The sequence below is a fragment of the Eschrichtius robustus genome, chromosome 20 (genome assembly GCF_028021215.1).
Source record: "Eschrichtius robustus isolate mEscRob2 chromosome 20, mEscRob2.pri, whole genome shotgun sequence".
In the NCBI taxonomy this organism is placed as follows: Eukaryota; Metazoa; Chordata; class Mammalia; order Artiodactyla; family Eschrichtiidae; genus Eschrichtius; species Eschrichtius robustus.
In genome coordinates, this window is record NC_090843.1 from 1368866 (window position 1) to 1384488 (window position 15623).

Below are 15623 nucleotides of genomic sequence, written 5' to 3' on the forward strand. Positions count from 1 at the left end.
TATTTACGAATGAAACAAGTGCTGTAGTTTGATGAAATTCACGTTAGCTATTTATAATGTATAGGACAGATATGTGAAGCAGATGTTAGCTGTGCCTTTTCTGTTCCCATCAGCAAAAATCTCTCATCTGAAAATGAAAAGTTCATTACATCAACCCTTATGCTACTGTTAGCTATCGCTTCTGTAGGCTAAGAAGTTTGGCTGTGCTCACTCCTACCTGTAAAAATAAGTATGACAGGAGAGTGTTAACTTACAAAGGGTTAGGTCGTCTTTATTGACGTGGAAGGCTCTCCTTGAGATGTGGCTTACCCATTCACTTTGTAGGAGGGCTTCCTTAGGGTCAGCTGTGTAGGACCCAGCACCTTCAGAGGAGGTATTTTTAAGAAAAAAAGAAAGAGAAATCTGATAACCACCTGAAGGGCTTCTGTTATCATTCATATCATTTCACTGTAATAAAAGCCACTCAGCCTCCTAAAACTGGATGTTGACCCAGAAAGAGAGCGCTGCCAGCTGCGCGAGGGCCTCAGAATCGGCAGCTGTGCGAAGGAGGTGCAGACCACAGAGCCAAGCAGAGTTCGTTTGAGAGCACAGGTGCCTGTGTTTTTTGAAAATTGTTGGAATTCCAGTGGCAAAGCACGGTGGAGGCAGGGAAGTGGGATCAGTGTAGTCCTTGCATCTGTCAAAGTTATCAGTGGTCCTGTGGGTCACTGGATTAATTGGATAAAATTCAGACCGGGGTGATGTGACGAGTCAGAAAAGCAGCGGGACCACTTTGATATGCACCCATTCAGAAAAGCCGTGCTCAGGGAGATCAGCTCGGTGCTTTGTGACCACCTAGAGGGGTGGGATAGGGAGGGTGGGAGGGAGGGAGACACAAGAGGGAGGGGATATGGGGATGTATGTATACGTATAGCTGATTCACTTTGTGATACAGCAGAAACTAACACACCATTGTAAAGCAATTAGGCTCCAGTAAAGATGTTAAAAAAGAAAAAAGAAGAGCCGTACTCCCTCTCTCCAAGCAGTTTCTACCCTGCCAGCTGTCCTGTCTTGCATAACCATGTTTCAGAATCGACCGTTGCCATGGTTTCAGTTCAGACCAAAGAGACAAGAGTAAAGCTCCAAAGTGATCAAATGCCACTGACTCCTGATCACATTAAGCCATGGTGTAAGTTATCCGGAAACCTCTTCTAGTAGGTTGTGTAAAGTGCTTTTGAATTTATGCCTGATACAGGTATCTTTAATAGCATAGGAATTTATGCTTCGGGATAATCCAACCATGCTGTAAAGGTCTGACTGAAGAGACTACACTTGACAGCTCAGTGTCCCCCATCCCTAGCCCCTCAGGGGCGGGGGCCACAGGGTGGTACCTGCCAGGCTCTCTGGACTAGGCAGTTCCTGTTAGTCACTTCCTGTCATCCTCATGACCTTGGGAACTGGCTCTCGTTCACCCCATTTCACAGATGAGGCATCAAGAGAAAAAGGAACTTTCCTAGAGCTATGGAGGCCAAGTCAGGAGCTGAACGCGAGTTGGCCTAACGCCAGACAAAGCGCAGGCTCTTTCCATGACAAAATACCACCTCTCCAACCTCAGGGAATCCCCAGGATAGATTAAGGTTTCTAGTAGGCAGTAATTTTGTTTCCACTCACTCATTCATTCCTGAAACGGCTAGGGAATGCCAGCTACATGTCCAGCCCTGAAAAAGAAACTGGGGTTACAGAGATACTCCAACATTATCCCTGCCCCAGGAGAGCTCTCGTGTGTGAGGGAGAGACGTGAAGACAAATCACCAGAAGGCAGTTGGAAACGTGCTAATAACAGAACAGGAGAATACAGAGGAGGGGGCCGCTGGCTGCCTGGGGCAGGAGGTGATGAGGGGCAGGGCGGGGTGGGGGCGGGCAGAAGAATTCAGGAGCAGAGGTGACCTTGAACCCAACAGTGGACGGTGAATAGGAGGTCGTTAGCCAAGCATTCCAAAGCAGACGATGGCAGGTGGCCTGTGTCAGAGGGCCGCAGAGTAGGAAGGATGCGAGGTGGAAGGTGGTGATGGTGGAAGAGGGGAGATGAAGCGCCCAGGTGGGCCAGGGCCAGGTCCAAACAGCTCTGCAGTGCAGGGTTTGAACTTGGTTCTGTAGCCTCTGGTGGAGTGCCAGTGGGGATGGGATGTGATCAAATGCAAAGCCACAGCATTAGCATTCAACAGATCCTCTGCATTTTATCTAGAGAGTTGTCTGAATTTAAATAAAATCCGACCAGACACTGTGTATCTGCAAGGTGTCGCCCTGTAAGCCACCTTCACCTCTTCTCACACGAGGTCTCTTTTCTAGGTTAACTTTCTGCAGAAGAGGGCATCCATCCTTCAAGAGGAGCTGACGACCTACCAGTGCAGAAGGTACAGTCGTGGCCAGAATGTCTCCTGAGTAGTTTGTACTGTCTGCACCTGTGGGTCTCCTGGTTGGGTGTTAAAATCTTCATTAAAAATGCGTAAAGGGCTTCCCTGGTGGCGCAGTGGTTGAGAATCTGCCTGCTAATGCAGGGGACACGGGTTCGAGCCCAGGTCTGGGAAGATCCCACACGCCGCGGAGCGACTAGGCCCGTGAGCCACGACTACGGAGCCTGCGCGTCTGGAGCCTGTGCTCCGCAACAAGGGAGGCCGCGATGGTGAGAGGCCCGCGCACCGCGATGAAGAGTGGCCCCCGCTTGCCGCAGCTAGAGAAAGCCCTCGCACAGAAACGAAGACCCAACACAGCCAAAAATATAAATAAATAAATGAATAAAAATGCGTAAACGTATCAGTTTTGAAGAAAAAGACTTGCTTTTCGTAAAGAGCCTGTCTGGAGAAGTCCCCCTCCTTGTCATCACTGCGCTTCGACAGTACCATCCAAACGAGATGAGGGTCAGCCAGCGCCTGACAAGGCCGGGCTCACCTGCAGAGTCACGGCAGGACGTTGTCTTGAAGCCCAGTTGCAGGGTTAAGGAGACGCTGTCTTCCTCTTAAGAGTGAGATGGCGTGGTCCTCAGTGTGGCCACCCGCAGCTCCAGAGCCCCACATCCCCGGACGCCTGGCTCTGTAGCAGATGTTCACCAGCCCCAAATATCAATAGATAAACGGCTCAGTGGTGTCCAAACACTGTGCCCCCAGAGTGCACGTCTCGGGGACGCGGGAGACCCTTCCAGCCAAAGGCTCCCAGAGACGTCGCTGACGTAGATCACATTTACCTGCTCTGACAACCCTCCTCTTAGTACAGTGAAAGGCTGAACCATTTAGTTGGCACCGAATTAAAAGTAAAAACTTTGGATACACACTACCATGTATAAAATAAACAACGAGGACCACAGGGGACTATATTCAGTATCTTGTAATAATCTACAATCGAGAAGAATCGAAGAAATATGTACGTAGATATATTTGAATCACTTTGCTGTACACCTGAAACTAACACAATATTGTAAATCAACTATACTTCAGTTTTAAAAAAGTAAAAACTTTGTGACTCATTCACTTTTCAAGAGATTCTTGGTATAGATAGGATTTGATCCCTTATGGGTGTAAATGATGACATTTTGATATCAAATAAATATCCTTTTCAGCCTCTCTCCAGCTCCTCCTGAGTTAGAACATATTTTATTATGGACATGCCCGTTAAACCTAGAGAAAGTTGTAACTTTGGGGTTTTTGATCTTCAGGTAACCACATGATGACGTACCTGAGTAACCCAGGAGCGTGGGATGGATCTAACCGTCTGGACAGAGCTTTGGATTTCTTCCCACAGGTTTGAAGATTTGGATGTTGTAAAGTAAACTGTGAGATCAATGGCATTTTTTAATACTTAAATGTAATTAAGATCATAAAAACATGCATCACTCATACACTAACGGGGTGGTTTTATTTGTGTCTGCCTACGTTATTTTTTTTAGCATTCCTTTTTTTCTGATTTCCATATCTGTGTGCATCTGAGTGTGTACTGAGAACTGCTTATATTGGGAAAAGAAATGATTTCTTGCAATGCCTTGTTAATGCCTTTACGCAGAATTTTACCAGTTGCGGCTGATCAAAATCACGTTTGTAGTATCATATCAGAATTTTTAACGTTTACATTGTTTTCATGTTCATATATTATTAAAATATTACTTTGTAATTATCAGTTTTATTTCTACTTTTTAACTGCACCTCGTTTGCTAAAATAAATGTGACACGGCATGTTTTTCCCTAGAATATACTGACCATCTCAAATTGTGCTACGGGAAAAAATAGCTATGTCATTCATGTCAGGGATCAAATCCATTAAGTAGTGCATTTATTTAGAATAAAAGTCACTGAGTCATCTGACATCAGTCCAAGCATTTGTCATGCTGGTTGTCAGTCTCATCTGGGACCAGAGGCAGGATAGGGTATGAATTTTATGTAGCAGCTCTGGTTTTATTGTTACTTGCTTGATCTCTGATTTTATGGTTGCGGTTTAATTATAATATCCATTGACGCTCCTTAAGGAAGCCTGAAAATGTCAAGATGTGTCGGGAGGACACTCAGCACACCAGCCAGTGATGACAGAACGAGCTTTGCTCGGTCCCGTTTTCCTTGTGGAGAGAATTTGGTGTTGGCTCCCAAGGCTGGGTGTTTAAGTCCCCGCCCGAATGCCAGTAAGCCGTTCTGTGCTGATTGGTCAACGCTGATTTGCCGAGGGCACTTTGAACCGCAGCGGATGGTCGTGTTCTTTTGGCTGTGCTGTGGTGCCTGCCGTGGGCCTCGGAGGCTCCTGGAAGATCTGGAGCGTGCGCAGGGCTGTAATCACCCAGTTTGCTGTGAAAGGACAGGGCAGAACGTTTATTCCGTTTTTCAAGTTCTTTTCCCTTTCCCACGCCCATCTTTGTTGTTTGCTGCCCGAGGATTCATTACCCTTTTTTGCACTGTAACTGAGACGTGGGATGAGAAGGAAGGAGCAGGTTTTCCTTCCACTTCCACAGCCAGGCCAGGGTCAGCAAGAACACCGCCTGGTCGTCAGTGAGGGACCTCAGAGTCTTGCACTGGATCATCTCGGCCTGGTCACCACGCTGCCTGCTGAGGTTCACCCGACACCTCCTCCAGGAATGTAAGTCTCTGTGCTCTGAAAGATCGGGTTTTCCTTGCATGTGAAATAAATGATAGCACTGGCCTAAAGACTATTCGGAGAAAAGGCAAAATTGTATCAGATGCTATTAAAACTACCTAACAAGGAAAGACAGTTGGTACTCAGACTGTGATTTAGCACTCGGTAGGGAATGACTGCGACACCGAGGTTAATTTTAAGTCCTTCTGTACAGACCGTGGCAAACGGGTTGACGGTCAGCAGGTTTCATTAGGAAGGTTACTTAGCGGCTTGAAGCGACAATACCTTGTGAGTCGCGCCGTGCGCCGCCATTGGGCTCCCCCTGGGGAGAATTTGTTCTCGATGGGTAAATAGGAGTTTGGGGAAGTTGCCTGCTATTCTTTCGTTTCCTTATTTCAAGGGTTATGAGATTACAAACACGGGTGGACCTTGCGCATCACCCAGATCCAGTTTCCCTTCTGAGGCGTGTCGTACAGGCCAGTCGGATCGTGTGTGGTAGGGGTTAGGTGGTTGACACTAGTGTCCTTGTAAACGTTCTCTGATAAGGAAGAGAAAGAAAGATTGCACTTGGCGTGTTGAAAATTCCTTCCTGAGTTGAGTGCTCAGTTTAAAAGTGGCTACCGGGAGAGAAAGCAAGTGCTTAGGAATAAATTATAAACAGTGTGCCTTATTATAAAATCATCTAAGATGTCATCCTCTCTTTTATCTGGTGGAAGATCAGTTGCCCGTCACAAGTACCTAATTTAGTTACACTGCCAGCAGTTACGGGCACTACACCTGAGTCAAGCACCTGTGCTTTTTACATCTCAACATGCCACGGTCGACAGGTAGTGGCTGGCCGGGCTGAGCAGGAGGAAAGTTGTGGGGTCATGGTGCCCTCGGTGTGCACGTCTGCCCAGTGAGGGGGTCAGGAGGAGCGCGGTTAACAGGAGCGCTGGCACCGGTCATCGGCACGTGTCGGGGTTTCGTTTGATCCACCGTTTCTGCGTCACCCAACAGTGAGCCATTTCAGGGGTCTGACCTCTGGTTTGGCCACATCCCCGCTCAACGATCAGCTCTCCTCCGAGGGCGGCCACCCCGGGGCACAATGGAGAAAAAAGAGGACAGAGAGGTAGGGAACGGAGCAGGGGCGGACTTGCTTCCTAGTTTGTACAAAAGAGTTGACTGAGACTCAAGGGAAATAGCTGGGATTCGAGCCTTCCCCGGTAATGTCGCAGACAAGCAGTGACTTCCTCGGAAGCAGGCACGTGGCTCTGTGGCGAGCGACCTCGTTAAAGGCATCGGCAGAGAAAGCGCAGAAAGAAGAAACTGTGAGTTTGAATGAACAATTAACAGCTTTCTTATTGAAGTGCCTGCCCATCTGCAGAAGGCAGGGGTGTCTTAGCTTTCTTTCTAAGAGTAAAAAGGAAAGGTAAAACATCAAAAATGGTGGGAGCAAAGTTTCAGAACACAAGGTCATTTTAATTCATAGTTTCCTTTAAAAAAACTATCTCTTCGCAGCTTTCATATTTTGTTCAGAAAGGTCGTCTCTTTTAAGCCTTGTCATTAGAGACGGTTTGCTCTTTAAAGTGGATTATCAAAGGGTGTAGAAATTGCAAGTTACTGAAACTAAAATGCATGATCGATTTTAAGTCTGCTAACTAAAGCTTACTTAGAATTGGATGTGCTTTTGCCCTGGCAGCCCCTTTGATAAAACCAAGCAAAGATACATGGTTGGTCAATTCAAAGTAGGAAAAGAAGATAATTAGATAAAACTTTTTTTCAGCTATTGAAGTGGTTCTTGGATTTGGAGACTTGATTAGGGAGTAGTGGCATAAGGCTGTATTTGGAAAGTAAAAACTGAAGAGCCCAGATTTTGACCTGTATTAACATTCTTCTCTATAGTTTTAAGAACTGAATCAAGCCTCAGATCATATTATTTACCTCTCAGTGGGGGAAGAAAAATGCAACTTGAAACATAAGATTGAAGGGATTTTAAAATCTGGATCCCTCACCAGTATCTAAGGCAGCTGAAGAGCCGTGCTTCTAGACATTTCAGTCATTTCAGTTTTAAGCAAGGATTTCCACCAGGCAAATGGTTTAAAACCAAGGGCCCAAGATGTTCCTATAGATTCTGCTGTTTTTAGAACCGAGCTCAGTCTAGACCTGAGGCTGATAAATACTCTTATATCCTCTTTGGGAGTCTCCCGTCTGAGAGGGGTCTTACGGAAAACAGCTAGTTGCACACAAAGACTTTATCGCGGAGCAAAACGAGAGGGCTACCAAGTGAGAAGCCTGGTAGGTGTAATGAGCTAAAAACGGGCTTACGTGAGTGAAACTGTTTCGTCTGCCCTCCTTCACTCCAGCTAGAAAGGGAAACTAGTTCATAGGCGGAGTCTACAGACGAGCCTTGTTTCCTTAGGCAATTCTCTTCAGCGACTTGAGCCTCACTGTTCTAATCTGTAACATCAAGGGTACAGCTAGACCAGTACTTCCTAATCTGTACCATTTCAGGCCTCTAATTCAGTGCTTCTCAGACTAGCATTCCATCAAGCCCTGTTCTGTGTACGACTCGTCTTCAGGTATTCAGATAGTCACGTTTAGGAAACGTCACGCCGCTAGAGCGCCCTCTGCAAGGTTCGCATTTACATCGCTGGCCCGGCCATTCACTCATCCATTTAATAAGCAGCTATCGATGCCTGCTGCGTGCTAGACAGCACACGAACCACCCCCGGACCCAGCGGCTGAAAACAGCGACTTATCATCATCTCTCTGGTTGCGACGGGTTGACCAGGCTCAAGGAGGCTGTCCTCACGTGGGCCTCCGGCAGGTGCAGTCAGGTGTGGGCTGCCCAGGCCCGCGAGGGCTCGCTCACGTGGCAGCTGTGAGGCTGCCATAGCAGCCGCCATAGCAGCCGCCAGCCATAGCCGCCGCCAGCCACGTGAGGCCTGGGCCCAGAAACGGCCCAGCATCACTCCTGCTGAATTCTGTCAAAGGCAGAGGCCCCCTGGAGCCAAGGGTAGAAGACAGAGACCCCAGCAATATCAGAGATGCTGTGACCGTCTCTTTGTTAAAGAATCCTATCTAATTCTTTCCTCTGGAATCTCCTAAAATGATTTGATCCATGGAATCGTTTTCCTGTGGTCCACATATTTTATTGTTTAAAGTTCTGTGAGATACTGATTAGGAAAGTCCAGATCTAGGTGGTGGCTTAAAAGTTCCTTCCTGTTCAAAAATTCTGTTAATCAGTGTTGCATCTGTACAACCACAGGTTAAATGAGGGATTTGGAAACGCTGCTTGGGTTAGGAGTATTCAGGGAAGCCATATCTTCCTCTGTGATTCTTTAGGAAGATGGTAGTAACCAGAGTTGAATGATTCTTCCCGTTCTTCTCTGTTTGAGGCTTGGTACGCCTGGTCTTTTGTAATTATCTCGGCTAGCGTGTTATTATAAAGCTCCACCAAAACACATACCCTGTGCTTAGTCTGGTTTTTCCTTCTTTCGTGGAAATATGGAAGGATGTGGACTTGATGAGGCTGAGAGGGAACATTTCCTGAGCCACAGGACACTGACAAACTGCTCGTCTAAGCAGAGCAAAACCATCCGGGTAAACAGGTGGATCAGCCTCCTAGCTGCCCGTTAGCTTTCCCTCCCCTGCTAAGTGATCTCTATTCATCCCACCCGTCCCAGCTCGTCCGCCTCGCTCTTCCCAGCCTGGACCTGAGGGAGGGGCCGTGAACATGTGAGGGCAGCCAAGCACCCAAGGACAGGAGCGAGGCCGCCGTCCTGCTGCCTGACCCTCCGGATCTCCCCGACTGCCGCAGGTCACTGGGCAGTTCAGCCACCCTGGTGACCAGCATGTGTTCTGAAAAAAATCTAAACGCTTGGTATGAATGGCGTTTGGCTCTGCTCCGCAAGCAGGGCCTGAAAGTTTAAGGCGGAAAAGGAAAACAGGAAAGAAACATCGTTTCTTTCGGAAGAGGAAGTATTTTCCTAACAGGCTAGCAGAGGGTCCTGAGAATCTTGCATCTTTTGCAGAAATATCTTGACATCAACTGAGATTTCTCGAAAGCCAGCTTGCATTTCCCAGCTTGGCTTCCCACGGGTTGGCTGGGGCTGGCATTTACTCAGCGCTGATTCTGAGGTTGCTCTTCAAGCTTTGTGTCAACTCTGCTCCCGTCCGGGTTCCCCTAAACACTTTCATGTTTCCCGGCTGCTGCCGTGTCACACTCCTGTGTGAAATCCTTTTACAGAACTGATCACTTGGCCCATGACATGTCACTGTGTTTGTAATAAAAATATTTATCCAAGCCGGGAGCAGGGTTCCCGCGTGAAGCCTGGGCGGGTGGCTTCCTCCTGGACCCACCTGCTTCTCCTCGGAGTTAAGGATCTGGTAGCAGTCTTCTACCTGGGGTGATATTTCTTCCAACGTCAGGGAAACTTCCTCTGACCGAGTTCCCACTTATGTTATCTGATTTTCTTCAGTTTTTTTATTGATGCAGTTGGGCATGTGAATCTGGAAACTGCTAGAATACAAATTAGATTAAGGGAATTTTTTTTTTTTTAATGCTTTCTACAATCTTATTTGGAGTGTGTGTGTGTGTGTGTGTGTGTGTGTAGTGGTAAATCCAAATACTTTCAAAGGCCTATCCATGCATTTTTTTCTTGTAGTATTTTTCTTTTTTTTATACTTTTTTCTTTTCTTTCTTTCATTGAAGTACAGTTGATTTACAATGTTTCAGGTGTACAGCAAAGAGATTCAGTTATACATATATATATTCTTTTTCAGATTCTTTTCTGTAGTATTTTTCTTGCAGAATTTTTTAATTGGGTAATTAAGATAACAAACCTACATAGACCTCCTACTGCCCCTGCTATTAGGTATTTTGCCTAAAACCATGTACAGTTCACTCTCTCCGCCTTTTTCTGGGCGGAGGAGAAAGGTGAATAGGCCCCATCTTACATTGTAATTACCCTTCTCTCTGCGACATCACATCTGACATATGAGGAGCATTTTCACTTCCTGCAAACTGTAAAGTGAGCTCAGCTCTCCCATTTGCTCCAAACTTAAATCTCCTGCAGATCCCTTGCCGAGGGCCTCCTCTGTCTCAGGGGCTGAGCCAGGACTCGGCGACATACAAAGATGAACGGGACCTGCCCCTGGCCTATGACGAGCTTGTCATCCACGAGGGATGATAAGACATACGTAGAAAAAAGAAGATAATACAAAAGAGAACATCATCTTTGTATAAGGGAAATGCCAAATACTGTGGGAATGCCAAGGAAGTAGTGACATTTTGAAATCCAGTCCCATAGGAGAAGGTGACATTTAAGCTGGACATTGGAATAAGAGTCAGATTTCAGTCGGTAGAGATGTGGGGAAGGATGGTCCAGATGGAGTCACTCGGATGATCTAGATTCCTGCAACCTGGGAGAAAAGTACTGTGAGAGATGGTTTAACAGGTGTGTTGGAATCAGATTACAGATGTCAGAAGGAGCTGACCACCCCCAGTGCTAGCCAGGCCTCAGCACACGTGCTTAAGGGCTTCGGAGTCAGAGGATCTGGAATTGGGCAAGTTGCTTAGCCTCTCTGAGTCTGTTTCTTTATCTTAAAAAATGGAGGAGGACTTCTCTGGTGGTCCAGAGGTTTGGGCTCCGCGCTCCCGGTGCAGGGGGCGTGGGTTCGATCCCCTGGTGGGGAAGTTCCGCGTGCCGCATGGCAAGGCCAAAAAAATGGAGGACATGGTAGAACATGGTTGTGAAAATTAAAGGAGATAATGTATTTAAAAAGTCTAACATGCGGGCTTCCCTGGTGGCCAGTGGTTAAGAATCTGCCTGCCAGTGCAGGGGACACGGGTTCGAGCCCTGGTCCGGGAAGATCCCACATGCCGCGGAGCAACTGAGCCCGTGCGCCACAACTACTGAGCCTGCGCTCTAGAGCCCGCGAGCCACAACTGCTGAGCCCACGTGACACAACTACTGAAGCCCGCGTGCCTAGAGCCCGTGCTCTGCAACAAGAGAAGCCAACGCAATGAGAAGCCCGCACACCGCAACGAAGAGGAGCCCCCGCTCGCCACAACTAGACAAAGCCCGCGCACAGCAACAAAGACCCAACGCAGCCAAAAATAAATAAATTAATTAATTAATTAAAAAAAAAAAAGTCTAGCATGCAATAGACGTTCCATAAATGAAGGCTATTCTTATTTTCTGACAGTCCTGCATAATTTCATGAGCTAAGTATTATTTATACTTGAGGAAACTGAAGGAAAAAGAAGTTTGGAAATTTGACCAAGACCACGTTTCTAATATGCGATGAGAGCAGAACTGGAACTCGTGCCTCTCTGATTCGCTCATTGTTGCTTCTTCTACTTTTATTTGGCTTCTTGTACTATATTGCATTTCCTCCATGGAAGAGGCGAGGTTTGGGAACAGTGAAGGAGTCGTGAGCAGGGGGTGACCCCGGCAGCAATTGCTGGGTGAGCGTTTGTCCAGCAACAGCATGAGGGGGGTAGTTCAGAGGAGACGAGAGGCTGGAAGCAGAGGGAAGTCCGGAGGTGAACGCAGGCCACCCGCTGCACCAGATCCCCGGCGAGAGAGGCTTCTCTCCATGAATGGAAAGTAGGTCAAAGATTCAGTAGCTACCGTGGCACCTGAATGAATGAGATGATTGTGAAAGAGAAAGAAGCAAAAACGGGGCCAGGGTTCCTAGCCTCAGAAGACGCGGGGCACAGGTTTGGGGCGGGGAGGAAGAATGATGGGCTTGGGTTTAGACAGGCGGAGCTTCCCCAGGTAACTGGAAGTGCGGGTCGGCGCCCAGAGACTTGTCCAGCAGCGACACGTGGGTGAGAGTCGATGCTGAGAGAGCTGCTGGGGAAAGGCTGCAGAAACGGCAAGGAGGGGGAGAGGGACGGGAGGGGCCCAGGGGGTGCACCATTCTGGAAGCTGAAGAAAAGGTTCATAAAAGGGGAGTAGGAGGAAGGAGAGGGCTGGTTGCACAGTGAAGCACAGGGGGCTGCTGGGAGGACTAAGAAAACCCACCGAGTTTGCTCTTGAGGAAGAAGTCAGGAGGCGCCACGAAGCAGTGCACCGGCCTAAATGCCTTGAGGGTCCAAACTGACAGGCACTGTGGCTGCCGGGCACTACGGTCCTGAGACAAGCGGTGGGGACCCAGGGACGGAGCTCTGAGAGCGACAGGCACTGTGGCTGCCGGGCACTACGGTCCTGAGACAAGCGGTGGGGACCCAGGGACCCCACAAAAACACTGCACAGGTGCAGGCCTGGCCATGCGGATAGGTACCTGGATTATCTATGAAAGTTTAGAGAAATGTTTGTGAAAGTTCAGCTCTTCTCTCATCATACAACCTGCACCAATTGGTAAATTTTGCAGAGTCAGTAAATGAAGTTAGCCATTTTGCAAACTAACCCTTAAGATAAATCATAATAATAAAATTGATCATCATCCTCAAGGAACATTCCTCTACTTTCAAATATTTTTGTTTCTGATCCTTACCTATATGAACTATCGTTGGTTTTTAGGCATTTTTATTTTTATAAGAACAACCAACAAAAACTCAACTTGAACTTGAGACTTAGGCAGAACTTAACCTTGACTGGTATACTCGATCACAAAATCACATTTTTTAATGTCCAGCCACCCCACCCAAAGCAAACAATAGTTAAGAAAACCAGGCGAATGATTATGACTACATTGGCGGCAGGGAGGGTAAAGGAGGCTGCGTTAAAAACAGAGCGAAGTAAGGACAATGTGCAGGCTTTGGTACTGAACCCCAGGAGATGAAACAACTTTTTAGAAAGTTACTTTAAACTTATTAAAATTTCTTTAATAAATTTTGTCAATTTGTTTAGAGCAATGTCTAGAAACCATAAATGTCTTCCTTTCCTTATTAGTTTTTTTTTTTTTTGGTAGGTTGGCACCAAAATTTCCTTCATGCCAACACCAAAAATTATAAATAGGGACTTAGAAAGAGGCAAGACATTATAATTCTGTCAAAATAGATTATGGTCTTGTCTTAGAGGGAAGGAGGGCAGGGACTTTTTTCTACTAAGGAAAATGGAGAACAGGGCATTTGGTCACTTTATAATTCCTAGGGGGTCTTGGAGGGTGTAAATGCTTTAGATTTGCTGACTGTCCTCCCAAGAAGTGACAAAGGGAACCCAACTCTGCCCAGTGCCCTCGAGCTGTTGGGAGAATTCAGTCGACTCAAGCTGGCCAGGCTGTGGTCCCCCCTCCCGTGTGCAGAGGTCGGGGTCCCCCACTGGGAATGTCTGGAGATGCCTACATACCTAAACGTGCCTCCGCCAATTCAGCTCTGGGTCTCTCTTTCAGTAATAGAATATGCCCATCCCAGCTGCTGGGACCCAGTCACAACTTTTAAGCATGTCAGTATTTGGCTTGTCCGTTGCAGGGATCAGCTGTGTAGACAGTGAGAGGGAGGTTTATAGACAGCGACTCAGGGTTTTCCTGCTGCTGGTATCTTAGAAGTGATGCCACTCTTCTGCCAGATGGCACCAGCTAAAAGCAAACTGAGAAATGCCACGAGTTATCAGGAGCTTGATTTTCAAATACTTATCATTCTCCTGCTGGATAGGATGCGCTTTGTTCCCAGAAATGTATGTAAAACTGGGAGTAGCATTGATCTTCCTCTGAAAGGAGTCTTTGGACCGAAAATAAGTAGAGTCTGATTTCAGATTAGCTTCACTGTAATACCATCTAAATAATTCCATTTTATGCAGTTAGATTTTATACTTTAATGCCTACTTGGTGGTAATGGTTTTACCTGTGATTATGCCTCTAAGGGTAGTTGAAGTTTACATTATACCTTCTGACCACAGAGAAGAGAAAGTGTAATTCTACTGTGTCTTCAGACCAGTTATTAACTATTTTATTGCTGCAAGTATCATTCACAATATTTATAAGATAAGAGCTTGTATTGATAGAAAAATTCAATTTCTAACACTGATTAAAATGGCCTTTAGGCTAGCCACTTAAATGCTGTGTGCCTTAGGTTCACCATCAAGATAAATAGACAAGAAATAAATGACTATAGGATTATCAAATTAGTGGTGCAATTAAGATATATAGTAGAAGTCACAATGCAGAAATCACTTAGGCCATCTTGAAAGAGAAATGCCACCTGCAGCTGCTGTAAACAACCCTTCACATTCAGCAGCCTGTCTGGGTACCAGCCCTGCTTTAACATCTTCACTTAACCTGGTTAAGACCACTAACCTTCAAAACGCAGCCTAACTCAGCTGGATGTACGGTCTACCCATTCAAGGTCAAGGTGGCTAGTGATTCCTCTGACTCCATTTGCAACTTAGAAAAAATAGATCTTTTTTGCAAGACTTCATTTTAAAAAATTCATCAAGTACTAAAATGTTTCCATGCTTCAGTGTTTCTAAGAAAAGCAAATGTGATGGGCGGATTCTGGAATGGACAAAAGGAAAGAAAGGCCATAGTTTTAGAAGTAAAGCATTTCAGCAAAAGGAAGACATCCTATTTAATTGTAAGCACAATTTTGAAGAACACAAAAATATTTGAGGTACGTATAGAGCCAATTCCTCGGTTATAAAAGAATGTGATAGGCTCATTTATAAAGCAGGAAGAAATTTGATGACCTAATCAGAGGCAATGATTCCATATGCCTCCGAATCAAGCAGTGATTTGGGTAAAAGAACCACTTCCCTCCTAAACACATAAGAATAGGAAGGCCTTTTCAGCACCACCAAAGCAGGGTTCATTGCTTCTGGAAATGAACTTGTTGGTTTGATGTCAAAGTACAGGAGAACGCTTTAAGAACCTATTCAGAAGCGTCAAAGAATTCCACAGAGAAGTTCATGAAAGGGAGCGACAGAATCCACTCTCCCCCAGCAGTTACCCATTAATGGATTTTATACCCACAGTTACTATTCCCTAGAGATGACCCAGATTTTGAACACAGTTCCAAGGCCCTTGGAGCAATGAAAAAGGTTGACACAAAGATGCCTTTTTTCTGTCCAACATCATTGGACTCGTATCTTAAGAAAACTCATCCAACTCCCCCCATGAAGAAAAGCCTTCAGGGCTTCCCTGGTGGCGCGGTGGTTAAGAATCCGCCTACCAATGCAGGGGACACGGGTTCGAGCCCTGGTCCAGGAAGATCCCACACGCCGCAGAGCAACTAAGCCTGTGCGCCACAGCTACTGAGCCTGTGCTCTAGAGCCTGCGAGCCACAACTACTGAGCCCGTGTGCTGCAACTACTGAAGCCCGCGCGCCTAGAGTCCGTGCTCTGCAACAAGAGAAGCCACCGCAACGAGAAGCCCGCGCACCGCAGTGAAGAGTAGCCCCCGCTCGCCGCAACTAGAGAAAGCCCACGTGCAGCAACGAAGGCCCAACGCAGCCAAGAACAAATTAATTAATTAATTAAATTTTACAAAAAAATTCCATTAAAGAAAAGCGTTCAAAAAGGAACATTTGTGATTTAGTGTTCAATTTGATTGATCTTTTCTGAGATCAAAAGTGATTGTTCTGAGACCAAAATCAGCTACCAAGTGAC

At 46.5% G+C, this 15623-nt stretch overlaps 1 protein-coding gene across 10 annotated transcripts in view; it reads left to right on the forward strand.

Moving 5' to 3' along the window:
- Positions 1 to 4097, forward strand: part of CEP112 (centrosomal protein 112) — a 414548-nt gene extending 410451 nt beyond the window's left edge. For all 10 annotated transcript variants that reach the window (XM_068530225.1, XM_068530226.1, XM_068530227.1 and 7 more), the window contains 2 exons: positions 2329 to 2393; positions 3689 to 4097. In XM_068530225.1, the coding sequence (XP_068386326.1) occupies positions 2329 to 2393; positions 3689 to 3692 (69 nt within the window). In that variant the 3' untranslated portion in view covers positions 3693 to 4097. The remainder of the gene's footprint in view (positions 1 to 2328; positions 2394 to 3688) is intronic.
- The last annotated feature ends 11526 nt before the right edge of the window (positions 4098 to 15623 follow it).